The sequence below is a fragment of the Macrotis lagotis genome, chromosome 8 (genome assembly GCF_037893015.1).
Source record: "Macrotis lagotis isolate mMagLag1 chromosome 8, bilby.v1.9.chrom.fasta, whole genome shotgun sequence".
NCBI lineage: Eukaryota > Metazoa > Chordata > Mammalia > Peramelemorphia > Peramelidae > Macrotis > Macrotis lagotis.
The window spans coordinates 28,181,299-28,198,120 of NC_133665.1; the positions used below are offsets into that span (position 1 = coordinate 28,181,299).

A 16,822-nucleotide genomic window follows, 5' to 3' on the forward strand; every position below is an offset into this window, starting at 1 on the left:
AGTACTATTCCATAATAAGCAATGAATACAAAGCATTCAGAAAAACTTGTGTAGATTTATACAAATTTACACAGAACAGTGAGAAGGAACAAAAGAACAACATATACAATGATCATAGTAAAACAAAAGAAAACAACTTTTGAGAACTCAGATCAAGTGGAGGGCCTAATCTTGACTTCAGAGGACTGAAGAAACATACCTACTTTCTATATCTCTTTGGAGAATGCTACTGGGAAATGGCAGAGAGGATTTTTTAAAAAGAAACAAAAAATTTGTTGCATGATCAGAAATAAAAATGATCAAGACTATGAATCTGTATTTGCATATAATAAGGGAACTGGAATAAGAGCAAAGAGCCATCTAGTAAAGTGCTTCATAGGAATTTATTTAATAGACAGAAGTTAATAAAGAACAATAAATATGTTCAGTTCCAGGAGGCCGACTGTCCTCTTTAAACTTTTTAAAGCATCTACTAGAAAGCACTTACAAAGAAAGCTACACATGCTACACAGGAGGCACTTAAATTTAAATGTCCACTGAATGTATCAATTGAAAGTACTTTAAAAATACTTAAATATGTTTTTCAAAGAGTTTATGGTTTGAAAATAACCTACTGAGCACCTGAATTTCAACCTTTTTTTCTTTAAAACAATCTTATCTGCACTATTAATTTGCTTAGTAAAACCATTTATCTGGAGGTATTATATAAATAATTAGGAAGCAGTGGGCAGTTATAAATTTAACAGAAATGGCACAATAGTGGTACCAAAAAGAAATAAGCAAAATTTCACATATATAAAAGTTTTTGCAAAAGAAATAATCTATTATTTCTCAAATTATTCCTAAATTGTAGTTTAGCTTTAGAATGTTATAAGCTAATGAGAGTGAGTCATCCCCATAGAGACATTTAAATGTTGATAGGAATACAGCAATTATAAGTTTCAGGTCTGGGAGAAAATTTTAAGTTAAATAAAATATGGCTTTTAACAGAATTTTGAAATAGAAAGAAGACTGACAACTGGCATATTTTTGCCCTTATTTGGAAAATATGGTTATTTTAAGTCATAGATCATCTACTAATGTTCATCAAGCAGGAGATGACAGAAATTTATTAACTGTTGATGCAACTGGGTGGTTAAACAGATTAAATAATACACACTATAAAATATAATACTGAGATTATGTCAAATTGTATTTTACCTACATTATAGTGACCTGCTAGTCTATGTGCTGTATATATTAAGTGAATTCTTACCCGAACACAGTGAGTAACAAAGGAGTCAATACAGTCCTTAGCCTGGTGATTATTATATAGACAGCACCTATAAGACAATTGTCAGGAAATTAAATTAAACTATATTTGGTTTGAGACAACTATCAACTATTTCCTCAAATCTAAGTAGCACCGACTGGACTCCATGCCTGTTGGTGCCCTCTAGCAAATCTAAAACAGACGAGAAAGAAAAAAACAGTAGGGAGTGGGAAAATGCCAACAAATGATACCTTACATATTGTTATGTGGAACCATGCCCCGTCCCCCTCAAAAAAAAAAAATAGTTCACTCTATCATAAGTGCTATAATGAGAAAGAAACTTAAGACTTAAAGAGAATTTGAGAGATTAAATTTAAAATAAAAGGGTGTGTGTGTGTGTGTGTGTGTGTATCTGATGCTTAGGGTAGCTAACCAGGTAAGCTAAACTTTCACAAAATGATGCCAAACTATACAAGATAATCCGAGAATCCAAAATACACCTCATACAAGCTAGATTTTTCAAAACAAATGAAATTCCATCAATTTGATGTTCATTTACTTTAATGTTTTAAGGAATCTCAAATCTCACCAATAAATCTCTCTCCAATTCAGATCACAACCCATACATGTCTTCTTGTCCTGTTACCATCATGCCCAAGTGATTCAATTTTGAAGCCTTCTTCTGGGCTTCAATATTTTACTAATTCTAGTTTAACACACAGTAGTATGTTAGAATAGAATCCAAATATGGTCAATCCACTGTCAACAATGGAAAAAATAGTCCATTATCAAATCCTGAGATTTTTTTTCTTTTTCTGTTCATTATCCTTCTTCTAATTTAGTCTAAAATGCTCTTGTGGTAAAATGGTTTACCTGGTTCTTAACCTAAGATTTCTACAAACTCTTTTTCCTTCCAATGCTCCTCTACTGGTTTATGAGGTTTATGCTTGGTTGCCATATTTCTCTGCATGGGAAAGAATTTGCTGGCTAAGATGTTACATAAATACTTTTAAGTTTATGGTCATTAATTTACATTGAGTACACTATCATAGCAAATGGTAAAAGTACATGTAGATACCTGTTTCTTTAACCATTTTCCATTTTCTTTCTTTTTCTTTTTTAAGCATTAAAATCTTGTTTAAATAGCTTACACAGCATACCATATCTTCCTCTTCTATTTATCATTTTTCTACTTTATTGCTAATTTTGATATTTGCTCCAATGATTTGATAGTCTGGCAGTATGCAAGGGGATGATTTGGGGATATCTCCCAGATCAGTTCCTAGTTATGTTTAAAGACAGAATCAATCAATTTTTTGTGATGTAATACAGACATGCCCAATATCTTCTTTTGTATATTTTTTTTTGTGTGTGAGGCAGTGGGGTTAAGTGACACATAGCTAATAAGGGTCTGAGGTTGGTTTTGAACTCAGGTCCTCCTGACTTCTTTTTAAAAAAAATTTATATATTTAAGGCAATGGGGTTAAGTAACTTGTCCAAGGTCACACAGCTAGGCACTTATTAAGTGTCAGAGGCCAAATTTGAACTCAGGTCCTCCTGACTCCAGGGCTGGTGCAATGTATTTACAAATACATCTCAATATAATATAATGGTGTTTCTACTCCTGTTTTAAACTCGGTAGAAAATTGAACACTAGAGCTGGAACAAATGAGATCAAGTATCCCAACAAATGAGAGTCCCAAGCCTGCTTTGCTAGTCTTTTATAACTTTGTTCAAACTTGTTACTTATATTCATTCAAGTGATCACTTTGAAGGCAAGGGTTAGTAATAATTAAAGAAAATTTCATAAAAAAATTGTTTCTTTTTCCAGGTAAAAACAGATGTTCTTTTCTCTGTATTTTATTATCACAAGTCTAATGTGGAAAATATTATCTTTCTGCCTAATAAAGATACATAATGTTGAATAGCTGAGTCATTTGCTTTAAATAAATGCTGCTTCACAGTGTAAGAAAGGGATATTACTTAAAATTTCTTAAGATACTTAAGGACTAAAAAAACCAAACAAAAATAAAGATACTTACTTAGAGGAAAGCACCGGAGGACTAACAAATGACCGAAGTGCATCTTTCACCATGTCTTGCATGAGATGAGTCCCAAAGACCTTTTTGTTATCCACTAGAAAAGTAGTCTTAAAGGAAATGTTAATTCATTTGAATTAAGTTCCATGATTGTCACATATTATACAGCTGCCATTATTGTGATAGTAAAATACCTTCTATAATGTTTAGTTATTAAATCTAGTAATAGTAACATCATATTGAAAACAGTTTTGCATATGTAAGAGAGAGTTCATGATTTTATTTGTAAAGTTTTCTGTTCTTTGTGCATGGAAATGATCTTATTTGTAACCCAATAAGAAGCTGTATGATATATGCAATGTATTTACAAATATATTTCAATATAATATAGTGGTGCTTAAGTACATAGCAAAACAGGAAACAAAAAGAAAGCAGTATATTAAAGTAACTTTCTTAAGTATGTAAAAGTAAATTTTGAGCAACCAATAACATTTTTCATGGATTTTTAAAATATTTAGCATATCAATGATTTACTGATATTTACATTTAAAAAAATCTAAATTAAAAAATATGAATTTCTTTAAATATCAACTTTGTTTTTTTTTAAAAATACTAACAATAAAAAAATTCAGTGTACAGAGAGACAATTCCAAACTAATTAACTTACTTGTAGCAAGGATCTTGAAAGGACACAGGGTGATTGCTCACTAAATTCACAGAAAAAATCCTAATACATATTCAGGGAAAAAATTTACAGTATTAATAAAAATTCAAAAGATCACAAAGTTTACATGTAAAAATTAATGACATGGATGTAGCTAATACTTTTTCAAGGCCACAACAAACATAAATATATCAAGATGACAAATCTGTCCATTTTGTAAGAACTACCAAATTTTACTTATAGACATAATGGACAATTCTAAGTCTCTTCTTTTATAAAATTAGCCAAATTTACCACAATGACATAGATTCCAAAAGTTAGTTTTAATTTGTACAAAGCATAAACATTAATATATAAAATAGTGATTGCCAAATGCCTGCTTATTTCAGGAAACAAAAGCACTGGAAATATCACTGAAGTTGCTAACTACAGTAAGACTTTAAAAATATTCACACATTTTATTACATCATTCTAAGTGTATGTCAGTAAAAAAAATCTTCAGGTTTATAAGAGCTGGAAAAAATATATTTGGGTTTTTGTTGCTAATTTACTAATAATGGATGCTTGGCATATCATCATTGGTAGGCAGAAAGAGGGTGAATTATGTATAAAATTTTTAGTTACTTTTCTTGCTGAAAAAGATAACTATATTAAGGGACAAATGACTCCTATCAAACCATCAGGTGCCTCATTCCTTTAATGATTCTTGGGTATCTCAATTTTCAATTAAAAAAAAATCTGCTTGGGCTTACTTCCACCTTTTCCCATCTCTCTGACAATTCCTTGAACCTCTTGTTCATCAATGAGTGCTACCTTTACTTTATATATAACAACTTTTCTATAGTCTGAGTTCTGCTCCCACTTCTGTAATGAAATAACTCTTAAGGTGACCACTAAGTTCCTTCGTGGCAAAGCCAATGGCTTTTTAGTACTCAATCCCTAATATCAAAAATTCATTCATATTAACTAAAGTGAAGTTCTTTTCCACACCAAAAATTTCTCTACTTACCAGGATACAGTGTAAATTTGTTAGATTGACAACTTCACAGACAGTTTTTATTCTATCTATAAGTTTTGCAAAATAGTTGACCATTTCTTCCCTTTTGATTATTTTTGCATATCGAGGGAAGGTAGGAGGAAGCAATCTCTGGTTAACAAGAGGCTCAAAACCCATCATAATAGGATGATCTAAAAGAAAAAAAAAGATTTTTTTCTTCATCTTTCCTTTTAATTTTAACCTTTGCATTAAATAATTTTAAATGTATTAAGTGAACCTCTGTAAAGCAGAGCAAGATGCCAGCTTGAAAGTTTCTCAAACAAGTCTCTCTATATATAATTTTTTCCCATATATTTGGCAATTTTTCTATTCTTGAACTTGTATAATAAATAAGACTATTAGATTTAATAACTTCAACACATTTGACCTACATCTGCCCCCTCTGGAGGTGCAAATTATATATGTAAAAGAGAATATAATAGGATCCCTACTATCTTTAAGTAGTTATAATCCACAGTACTTCAAGTACTTCAATCTGATTATATGTGTATCTGGTGTTTCTTGAATTCACATTATTTCAACTAAAGACAAATTATGTTAAGAAGATGAATAAGGAAGATCTGGTTTAATCCCTTCTACAAATTATCAAATACTATTGTGTGTGTGTGTGTGTGTGTGTGTGTGTGTGCATACACACACACGAATATAATTTAAATTAATATAAAAGCATTGCTTTATGTTGATAAAAATGAATCACTAGCCTAATTCCCATCTCTCAGACTTAAAATTGAAATGAAGTTCTCCTTGAAATAAGCTAAATCATCAAGCATTTTGATTTCAAAGGACTTCCCAGCTGGATCACATGCAGAGACAGAATTCAAACCAGGTCTTCTAATTCCAGATCTACCATTGTTCTTTCTACTACATTACTCTGTTTTCCAGTGACTGTTTATTGTGATAAATACAATACTAAATACTATTTCTGCCTTTATTTTACAGTATTTTAAAACATCTGAAAGTACATATTCAAGCAGGCTATCCTAAATCCCTACCATGTCACCTTGACATTTGTTTTCTACAGGCCAAAGGACAGATTCCCAACTCCTAATTAGCCTCTACTTTTGCTCTCTCAATCTCTCTAACATATCCTTCCCACAGTTGCCAAATTACTATTTTTTAGACTTAAAGTCCAAATTCAACACTGCCCTTAGAAATAGTCATTGGCTCCCTAGTACTTTTAAAATACAAATTTCTCCACCTGACATTCTCAACATAGCTCCCACCTACTTCTCCGGAACTGTTGCGTATTATCCCCATTTGTGCACTGTTTTTTGGGTTTTTTTTTTAGGTTTTTGCAAGGCAAACAGGGTTAAATGGCTTGCCCAAGGCCACACAGCTAGGTAATTATTAAGGGTCTGAGACCGGATTTGAACCCAGGTACTCCTGACTCCAGGGCCGGTGCTTAGCCAACTGCGCCACCTAGCCTCCCTTGTGCACTCTGTTTTTCAGTCAAATAAATTTATAAGTTGGTCTCTAAATTCCAATTATTTCCTCTCTCTGTGTCTCTTAAGACTCCTTAGCTTCCTTCAAGACTTATCAGGTGCTACTTTACCTGAAGTTCATCCTCACAGCTATTGGTGTTGTCCTTCAAATTATGAAATTAGATCATACTTATTGATTAGTGCATATATCTTATCTCCTCTAGAGAATGTGTGCTAAGAGCAGGAAATTTTGTCTCTGTATCCCTATGGCCTATCCCTAGCCTCTTTCATATTGTTAAATTGTTGTCTAGCTGTTTTTAGTTATGTCTGACTTTTGTGATGCCTTTTTGGGATTTTTCTGGGAGTGCCTATTCATTTCCTTCTCAGCCTACTTTACAAATGTTGAAACTGAGGCAAACAAGGTTAAGTGATGTGCCCAGGGTTACATAATTAGTAAGTATCCTTCTAACTCCAGGTCCAGTACTCTCTCCATTGTACTACCTAGCTTCCTCATATATAAAATAGCACTTTTAAATTGCTAGCTGAACTGAATTGCATCTTTGGGATAAACATCTTCATTTTCAAAGTATTATCAAATGTACATCTAAAATGATTAGTCATAATTACTTTTTCATCTTAATATCAACTTTTCAGCTTTGAAATGTAAGGAATACATTAAGTAATAAACAGCAACTCAAAGAAAATTGAAATGCCATAGCAAGTAAACATTAATGGGAAATGGATATTATGAACATGGTTTGCATAATACTTTTTCATGTTTAAATATCATCACAATTCAATTTAGTATCCTTATTTGAAACTAATTTCTTAAAGTATAAAATCCTCTGTCCTACTTTACCCTATTAGAAATAAATTATATGCTACTCAAACAAATCTGATTTCACCCTAGGTCAGTTGGAAAAAAAAAAGTCTCCATTAGTACTCAAAAACAATTCCATATATATAACCAGCAATAGACAACTAGGAAAAGGATAAAAATTTTTACTGTTTTAACATTTCTTGGAAAAAAAAGTTTAATTACCCTTTTAAGTTTCTTTAAGTCTTAATCGATTTCCTACTTAAAACTAAATCATTTTGGTCACTTTTTCATGCAAATGTTTCTGAATCTTAATTAAAAATTCTACCAAGAAATTCAAAGTCTAAATATCTGTTGAAAATATCCTAACAAGGGGTTTAATGAGGTTCTTCAGCGAACGCACAAGATTACCACCAAACTGGAAAAGGAAATGAAAACTAGAGTCTAACAAAGAGATAAGGAAGAAATTATATCTTGCTTGGTTCCAAAAAGAATATGAAGCAGTACAATACTTGAAGGTTTTAATTTAAGAAAGTTTAATTAAGTTGTATTCAGAAGGTTTATAAGGGACTTCCAGGCAAGATGGCAGAGAGAAGACAGGCACAGTTCTTAAGTCTCCTGATCTTTCCCCATCTATGCTATGAAACAAACCTCTTAACAGAAATCCGACCCACAAAACCCAGAAAGAAAAAAAGCCAGGAGAAAGAACATCTACCTCAGGATTTATCTTCCACATCCGTGGGTGATTCTGGGTGCAGAGGGTGAATCAGATGTGGATCAGCCTGATTAGGGGCTGGATTGGAGCCCCGGGTGCCTGAGGACCTGCTTGATCAGCATCAGGGCTGGGAGGGAGGGGTGCTTGGGTCTAATAGGGAACAGAGGCATTGGTGTTGGTGTTAACCCTCTGGAGCTTGCTGACAGGGCTGGGGGGGAGAGTTCCGGTGCAGAAGATCTGTGTCCACCATCCCTGGGCTCCTCGGGTCTAAGGATCTCTGAGTCCATGCCTCCATTGCAGCTGAGGCCTCTTCCCAGAACAAACACAATTTCAGCCCCAGGCACAGATGTGTGAGCAGAAGAACCAGCCCAGCTGACAATAGGGAGAGGAATGACTTCACCCCAGGGTAGAGCCCACCACTGATTGAAGGCAAAAGAATTTAACAGCTTCACTGGCTCCCTTCAGGCTAAGGAAGAGGGCCTCAATCAAGGTCACAGACACTCCAGAGAAAGCAACCAGCACCTCCTGCTAGCCAGCCAGAGAAACTGCACTCAGTGAGTAAAGTCTCTAGGGATCCCAACACCAAACCTGTGAACCAGCCCCTCCCCAAGTCAAGGTCTTAGCAAAATGAAGAAAGGTCAGCAGAAAGGTGGATCCATTGAAAAATTCTTGGAAGGAAAAAGACCCTAATTCAGAGAAACCTAGAACTTCTGAGGAGAATATGATCTGGTCTCCAGCACAGAAACACTTCCTTGAAGAAATAAGGAGTTTAAAAATCAATTGGAAAATTTGAAAAAAGAAACCCAAGAGAAGATTAACACCTTGCAACAAGAAAACAAAACAGTGGAAAATACAAATGGACAAATACAAAATGAGAATAATTCTCTCAGATCCTCAAACTGGGAAAATACAAAAAGAAAATAATTCTCTCAAAACCTCAATTGGTCAAATGGAAAGCTCTTTCAAAAGTAGAACTGACCAAGTGGAAAAGGAGTTGAAAAAGGTAAATGAAGAAAATTTCTCCCTAAAAAAAGAATGGAGTCTGCAGACCCTAATGACTCTATGAGACAGCAAGAGCCTGTTAAACAAAATCAAAAAATAGAAAAAATAGAAGAAAATGTAAAATACCTCATCAGCAAAACCACTGACCTTGAGAACAGATCGAGAAGGGGCAACCTGAGAATTATTGGAATTCCTGACAACATTGAAGAGAAAAAAGTCTGGACTTAATATTACAGGATTTAGTGATGGAAAACTACCCTGATATCATGGAACTAGAGGGAAAATTGTTATTGAAAGAGTACATCAATCCCCTCCAGAAAGAGATCCTAAAATGAAAACACCAAGGAATGTTGTGGCCAAATTCCAGAACTATCAGATAAAAGAGGAAATCCTGCAAGCAGCCAGAAGGAAACAATTTAAATACCAAGGAGCCACAGTAAGGATTATGCAGGACCTGGCTGCATCAACATTAAGGGATTGAAGGGCCTGAAATGAGATATTCTGAAGAGCCAGGGAGCTTGGAATGCAGCCAAGAATACACTATCCCGAAAAGCTGAATCATCTTTTTTTTTTAAAGTTTTTGCAAGGCAATGGGGTTAAGTGGCTTGCCCAAGGCCACACAGCTAGGTAATTATTAAGTATCTGAGGCTGGATTTGAACTCAGGTGCTCCTGACTCCAAGGCAGTGCTCTATCCATTGCGCCACCTAGCCACCCCGAGTCTTCTTTTTCAGGGGAAAAGATGGACATTTAATGAAATGGAAGAATTCCAAGAATTCCTGATGAAAAGACCAGAGCTAAATAGAAAATTTGGATATCAAACAGGAGGTTCAGGAGACACATGAAAATGTTAAAAAAAAAAAAAAAAGGGGGGTAAAGGAAAAAAAAACTTCTATCCAGAAGGTTATAAGGTCTTTGAGTCAGTTAAGAGTGTATATCCTGTCCCTGATTAACAAGAAACTGTGAAGGGTTTTTAATTATACAGTGACCTACAAATTAATGCGCAGTATTTAAAACAGGCAGCTCGAAGTGAGAGAGACTATTCTTATATCTTTCTGTGGTTCAACTGTTAACCTTTCAATCCAGGTTTACCCTGAAAATTTACCCCTACCCAACTTTTTGTTCTCCATTGCATTTAAATTATAAGCACCTTTGATACAGGTAAAGTCTTCTACAGTTTTCCTCCTCATTAAATTACCTTGAAGAGACACTACATATTTATAATAGGCATTAAATAAATAAAGTTACAAATAATTCAAAAGTGAAATTACCAGTAACTAGTTAAAGTGCAAGGAGTTAAATAAAAATAAGGGCAAGGGACACTGCTGTCAAGAACTAAGTACCTGACTCTAATAAAACTTTCCACAAGATTGCTTCTCCAATGGAACAGAAGCATGGTGTATTAAGATTTATGATTTGGGGCGGCTAGGTGGTGTAGTGGATAAAGCACCGACCCTGGAGTGAGGAGTACCTGGGTTCAAATCTGGTCTCAGACACTTAATAATTACCTAGCTGTATGGCCTTGGGCAAGCTACTTAAGCACATTTGCCTTGCCAAAAAAAAAAAAAAGAAAGATTTATGATTTAACAAGTAAATATCCTTCAGTTGGGGAATGGCTTAGCAAACTGTGGTATATGTATGTCATGGAACACTACTGTTCTATTAGAAACTAGGAGGGATGGGAATTCATGGAAGCCTGGAGGGATTTGCATGAACTGATGCTGAGTGAAATGAGCAGAACCAGAAAAACAATGTACACCCTCCTAACAGCAACATCGGGGTGATGATCAACTTTGATGGACTTGCTCATTCCATCAGTGCAACAATCAGGGACAATTTGAGGCTGTCTGTAATAGAGAATACCATCTTCATCCAGAGAAAGAACTATGGAGTTTGAACAAAGACCAAGGACAATTACCTTTAGTTTAGGGAAAAAAACCTGTTATCTTATTGTCTGATCTTGCTACCTTATACTTTTATGTTCCTTCCTTAAGGATATGATTTCTCTCTCATCACATTCAATTTGGATCATTATATACCATGGAAACAATGTAAAGACTGGCAAATTGCCTTCTGTGGGGGGTGAGGGGAGGGAAGTAAGATTAGGGGAAAAATTGTAAAACTCAAAATAAATAAAATCTTTTTTTTTAGGATTTTGCAAGGCAAATGGGGTTAAGTGGCTAAAGCTACACAACTGTTAAGTGTCTGAGGTCGGTTTTGAACTCAGGTACTCCTGACTCCAGGGCTGGTGCTCTATCCACTGCTCCACCTAGCTGCCCCAAAATAACTAAAATCTTAAAAAAAAAAAGATTAATGATTGAAGAGTATAACAGTTTTTTAGCTCTAACTCTGTCACTAAGAATATGACCTTAACCAAGTCTTTCAATCATTCTGGTCCCCTGTGTTTTCTCACCTGTGAAATGAAAAATGTTTTGAAGGTGTTATTTGCTATTTATTACAAATCAATAGCCTGGAAGCAGCCAAATAAAACTGAACTAAAAATGGTTAAAATAAAAACTAGAAGTTGAATTTCAAAGTTATAAATAATTGCTGCTTTTAAAAAAATAATTTTTTCATGAACTGATGCTGAGTGAGATGAGTAGAACCAGAAAAACACTGTACACCCTAACAGCAACATGGGGGCAATGATCATCCTTGATGGACTTGCTCATTCCATCAGTGCAACAATCAGGGACAATTTGGGGCTGTCTGCAATGGAGAATACCATCTGTATCCAAAGAAAGAATTGTGGATTTGGAAGAAAGACCAAAGACTATTAACTTTAATTTAAAAAAAGTTATCTTATTATGTAATTTTGTTATCTCATATTTTATTTTAATTTTCCTTAAGGATATGATTTCTCTCTCATCACATTCAACTTAGATCAATGTATACCACAGAAACAATGTAAATACTAAGAGACTGCCTTCTGTGTGTGTGGGGGAAGCGAGATGGGGGGGGGAATTGTATAATTCAAAATAAATAAAAAAATTTTTAAAAGAAAAAAATAATAATTTTTTCTTTGACTTTTTTTAGTGCTTTTAGGAACTCTCTGAAATTTTTTCTTCCTCACTGACACCTGTTATTAAGCCAGTCATTTTATTCTGTCTCCCACTTAAGGTGTTTGATACTTGCATCAGTTTCATTAGTCACAGTATTCATCCCAACATTATCAAACTTGTATCCAATGCTTTCATCCACTAGAAAGAAATAAACTGTAATCACTAACGGATTGCTTCTTTTTCTGTCCTGGTCCTTAAAGTTGTCCAGTAAAGGCAACATCATTAGTTTTTTTCCCATTTCCATTTTTTTTTAAATGCTGATTTTGGTGCTGACTTCATCCATTAGTTCTGAAATACTTTCATTTTCTTTAACCAGCACATCTATGAATATACCTCCAGCTTCATCAATGTCCTCCAATTCTTTATCCATATGAACATCAAGGAAAGCTCTTCTTCATTCAAATCACTAAAGTTATTGTCATCACTACATTACAAGTCTGATTCCTCACACCCATGAGTATTCTTAGGACCTTTGGTTTTCTTTTTTACATACCATTAAAATTAACATCATCCTCGTCAGAGTGCTCAAGGAATTACTGTCTTCAAATGTGTCAAGCAGCTTTTCAAACTACATCTTTCACATTTTGTGACTGAAAGTATCAGATGTCTACATTTTTCTTTGAAACCTTCTAATACCTAGAGAAAAAAATTCCATCCACTGGTATTTTGGCTTTTTCTTTTGCAAGGAATACCTTGCTATTCCTAGCAAGATTCTGCAAATCATTCATGATGTAGTTCTCTTCTTGTACATGTCTGACAGTTCCTACTTAGTCTCTATTGTTAGATCATATCCCAACACTGTAAGCATACTCCAAGGTTCTGTCCTGGATCTTTTTTTTTTCCTGTTCTCTTCACTTTCTTACTTGGGAGACTTCCTTAGATGTTATGGCTTTAATTATCTTTTTGTAGATGATTCCTGGTTCTATATATCCAACCTGAGCTCCAGTTCTAAAATTTCAATGGCTTAATTGGACATCTCCCCAGATGTCCTATAAGCACATCCAAAACAATTCCCCTACCTTCTGCCTAAATTACCCATATTGTGAATTTTCCTATACATGTTAAGGGTTTGCTCTATCCTCCAGTTTTCCAGGTTTGTAACTTCAGCTTCATCCTAGACTTCATTCTCCTCTCACTTCACTCAATTGCAAAATCTTGTCTTTTTTTTGCCTCTACAAAACTTCACATTTGTCCTCCCCTCCCCTCAAACAGTTATCAGACAGTTCAGGCCCTCATCATCTCACAGTAGCTTCACAAATGTTTTCCTTAACATATCTCTCTCCCCCCTCTCCAATATGTCCTCCATACATCTGCCAAAGCAATTTCTGATGTCATAATCCTATGCAATAATATCTAGCATGATCGAAGATAAAATGCTGTTTGACACTTAAAGTCCTCTATTCAATAAATTTCATATCACCTCCTGAATGAACAGTAAAATCCTATTTGGTACTAAAACCCTTAACAATCGTCCTCCCTCCCTTTTCTACCCCTCCCAGCCTTCTGGTCTTCTAATCTTACACTCTTCCACATAATTCTGCAATCCAGTGACACTAGCCTTTTTCCTGTTATGTTCAAAAGAAATCTCATCTTCCAACTTAGAGCATTTTCACTGACTGTAACCTATGCTTGGAATTATCTCTCTTCATTTATCTCCTGACTATCCTAGCTTCCTTCAAGTCCAACCTAAAAACCCCACCTTTTACAGGAAGGTTTTTCTGATCTTGCTTAATTCTAGTTCCTTATTTTGGGTGGCTTTCTCCAGTTTATCCTCTGCCTATCTGTTTGCACATTCTCTCCCCATTAGACTACATAAGCTGAAAACAGGGGTTGTTTTTTTCCCTTTTATTATGGCATGTGGTAGGCTTTTATTATGACAACCCAGCTCTGCTCTACCTTTCCAGTCTTCTTATACTTATTCCCCTCCATGGACACAAAGATCCAGCTAAACTGGCCTATATACTATTTCTTGCACAGGATGACTTTCTATTTCCTGACTTCTCCTTTTCTCTGCCATTTCCCTGACTGTCCCCCAAGTCTAAAATGCTCTGCCTCCCAGCTTCTTTACATTCCTTCAGAATCCTTTAGCTTAAATCCCAGCTTCTGCAGGAAGGAAACCTTTCCCAGTTCCTGCCCCACCTAGTGCCTTCCTACTAATATCTATGCCTTCCATTTACACTATTTATATCTCGTATATACATAACTATTTGCACAGGGTCTCTCCCATTAGACTGCGAGCTCCCTATGGGCAGAGGTGATGTTTTTGCCTTTCTTTGTATTCATAGCACAGTGCCTGATGAAGTTTCATATTCTAGTAGGAGATTTTCAGAAATTAATGACATAAGTATTTTTTCATAAGCATCTAGTTGGAAGGTTGTTCTTTATTTCTAGTAGAAAATAACACAGGCTTCGGCTTCTTAGATTAAAAAACCAAACTGCAATAAAATATTCTCTTTATAACTAAGCAGAAAGTCACAATATTAAAAAGAATCAGATGTCAGAATCAAGAACTTTGAAATTGATTCCTTAAGATCAAATTTTAAGTAATATCCTCTTATGAAATAGATTTTCTCCACATTCATTGTAGATGATTTGTAAAATTAGGTCTCTAATTAAATTAAAAAAATTATCATATACATTCAACTAAATGAGTTAAAAGGAATTTTGAAAAAGAGTTAAGAGATTGCCAAGGCTTTATTACCATGCCAGTTCTTGCCTATTTGATTTCAGCCAGAAATTTCTCCTTAATAAATTATAAAATAATCACGTGAAAAGGTCAATAACCACATTTGGATACTGTGAAATACTCTGATTAAATACACAATCGCCAATATAGGTTAAAATAACCTAAAGTATAAAATTATATACAACAAAGTCAGATTATATTTTATACTTTAAAATCATCCATTTCATAAGGCCCAATGAGGATCTTTCATTAATGTTTTTAAGCATCTCAAGGAGTTCTACTCAGTGCAGTATGTTGACAATCAAATGTGCACATGCAAACAAATAATCTAGATCTGAGGAGTACAATACAGTGACATTCTAGCTTTAAAATAATCTTGTTACATTTAGAACCATGATACTATTCATATACTAAATATTTTTCCAAATTGTACAAAATGCACCTCCTCCCTTACTAACTAGGCTTTCTGGTTAGGGCATAGCATCATGCACCCTTACTCTTCATTACTACAACCATCAATATTTGATACATTCAGCTTCTCATGCTGTACCAATTCTGGGGTCTCAATCTAAATAGTGGGATCTGTGGTGACAATGAATTTAATCTAGTAATTTTGTTCCTCAACCCCATATCCTAGCTTCCTCTCGCCAATTTCAACTGTCCAACAATAGTTGGCAGCAGAGTTAGCCTTAGCACAAGACAAAGGCATGACAATTCCATAAAGTTAATAAATTATTTATTGCCATTCAAAGCCCTCAATCACTACTTCTCTTGCTTCAAAGGAGAATTAATATGTTTTCTAACAATTTCCTAGTTCCCCCAAGCCTCAATGCCTACCAAGGCTCTTGCCTTAGGTTATATAAGTCATAGCCAGTGCCTGGGGACTCCCATTGTCAGGGTTGCAGGAATAAAGATGTGTCTGTGGCATCTCTTCCTGGAACTCAGAATTCATTTCCCTACAGAAATATTTTTATAGTGTTTTGAAGTAAGATTTTTTTTGTATAGTGGAAAGAACACTCAGAGTCAGGAGTCCCAGTTCAAATTCCTGCTGACACTCACCAACTCTGTGATTAGGGGCAAGCCACTTAAGGCTCTCTGCATCAGTTTCCTCATCAATGAAGGAAATATATCCACAGGCTATCTCAGGGTTGTTCTGAGGAAGGGACATTATTAAGTCTTAAAACACTGTATGAGCCATTACTATTCTTCAGTTATATGATAATTAGAATAAGTTTTTACTAGTTTACTTGGCACCTAAGGGCCTTTTCTTTGTTTCTACAAAAAAAAAAGCATCACAAGATCCAAGGAACTTACACATGCGCTGTGTTCCAAAGTTTGTTTGTAAAATGAGTACTGTCTGGCATTATGTTCCTGAAAAAGAATGGGAAGAAAAAGGATGATTACCTCCTTTTGTAGTATCATTCTGTGCCTGGATTCCATGATGTAATGAATTGTGAATAGCAGATAGAAGATCTGCTGCTTGAATCATCAGTTTCTGAGCTTCTGAAACAGCACTTGTCTGAAAAATTAATCAGCAATGAAAAAAATGTTTTAATATTAGGAAATTATTAGCATAATTAATCATGTATGTAACAAGATCACATAGTTATGTCAACAGATACAGAAAAAGCCTTCAAAAATATACCAATTATTCATGTAAAAACAATGAAATGTTTTGGCATGGTGGACAGGTCGTTTAATATGATTAGAAGTATTTATCTAAAGTCAAGAATGAGGGAAACAAGCATTTAACAAGTGTCTTCTATGTTCCAGGAATTTAAGAAATATTTCATTTGATGCTCACAATCCCAATTTACAATAAAGAAAACTAAGGTCAACAAGAGGCAGTATGACTTGCTCAGGGTTACAGAGCTGGTAAGTATCTGAGAGGCCTGATTTGAACTCAAGTTGTCTTGAATCCCAGGTACAGACAACTCTTCACTGCACCACTTGCCTGTACTAGACCTAACATTATAGGCATTAAAATAACACTGGAAGTGTTACTGAGTTCAAGGGGGAAAAGGAGGCTTTCTTTTTTCTCTATTACTTGATTAGTACTAGAAATATTAACACAATAGGACAAGAAGTAAATTAAAGAGAATTAGCATA

General features: G+C 34.7%; 1 protein-coding gene across 4 annotated transcripts in view; it reads right to left on the reverse strand.

The window, feature by feature from the left end:
* The window catches only part of NAA35 (N-alpha-acetyltransferase 35, NatC auxiliary subunit), a 73,690-nt gene that overhangs the window by 17,791 nt on the left and 39,077 nt on the right, over positions 1 to 16,822 (reverse strand). For all 4 annotated transcript variants that reach the window (XM_074196608.1, XM_074196609.1, XM_074196606.1 and 1 more), the window contains exons 11-15: positions 16,118 to 16,232; positions 4,965 to 5,143; positions 3,959 to 4,018; positions 3,295 to 3,401; positions 1,256 to 1,322 (exon numbers count right to left, since the gene is read on the reverse strand). In XM_074196608.1, the coding sequence (XP_074052709.1) occupies positions 1,256 to 1,322; positions 3,295 to 3,401; positions 3,959 to 4,018; positions 4,965 to 5,143; positions 16,118 to 16,232 (528 nt within the window). The remainder of the gene's footprint in view (positions 1 to 1,255; positions 1,323 to 3,294; positions 3,402 to 3,958; positions 4,019 to 4,964; positions 5,144 to 16,117; positions 16,233 to 16,822) is intronic.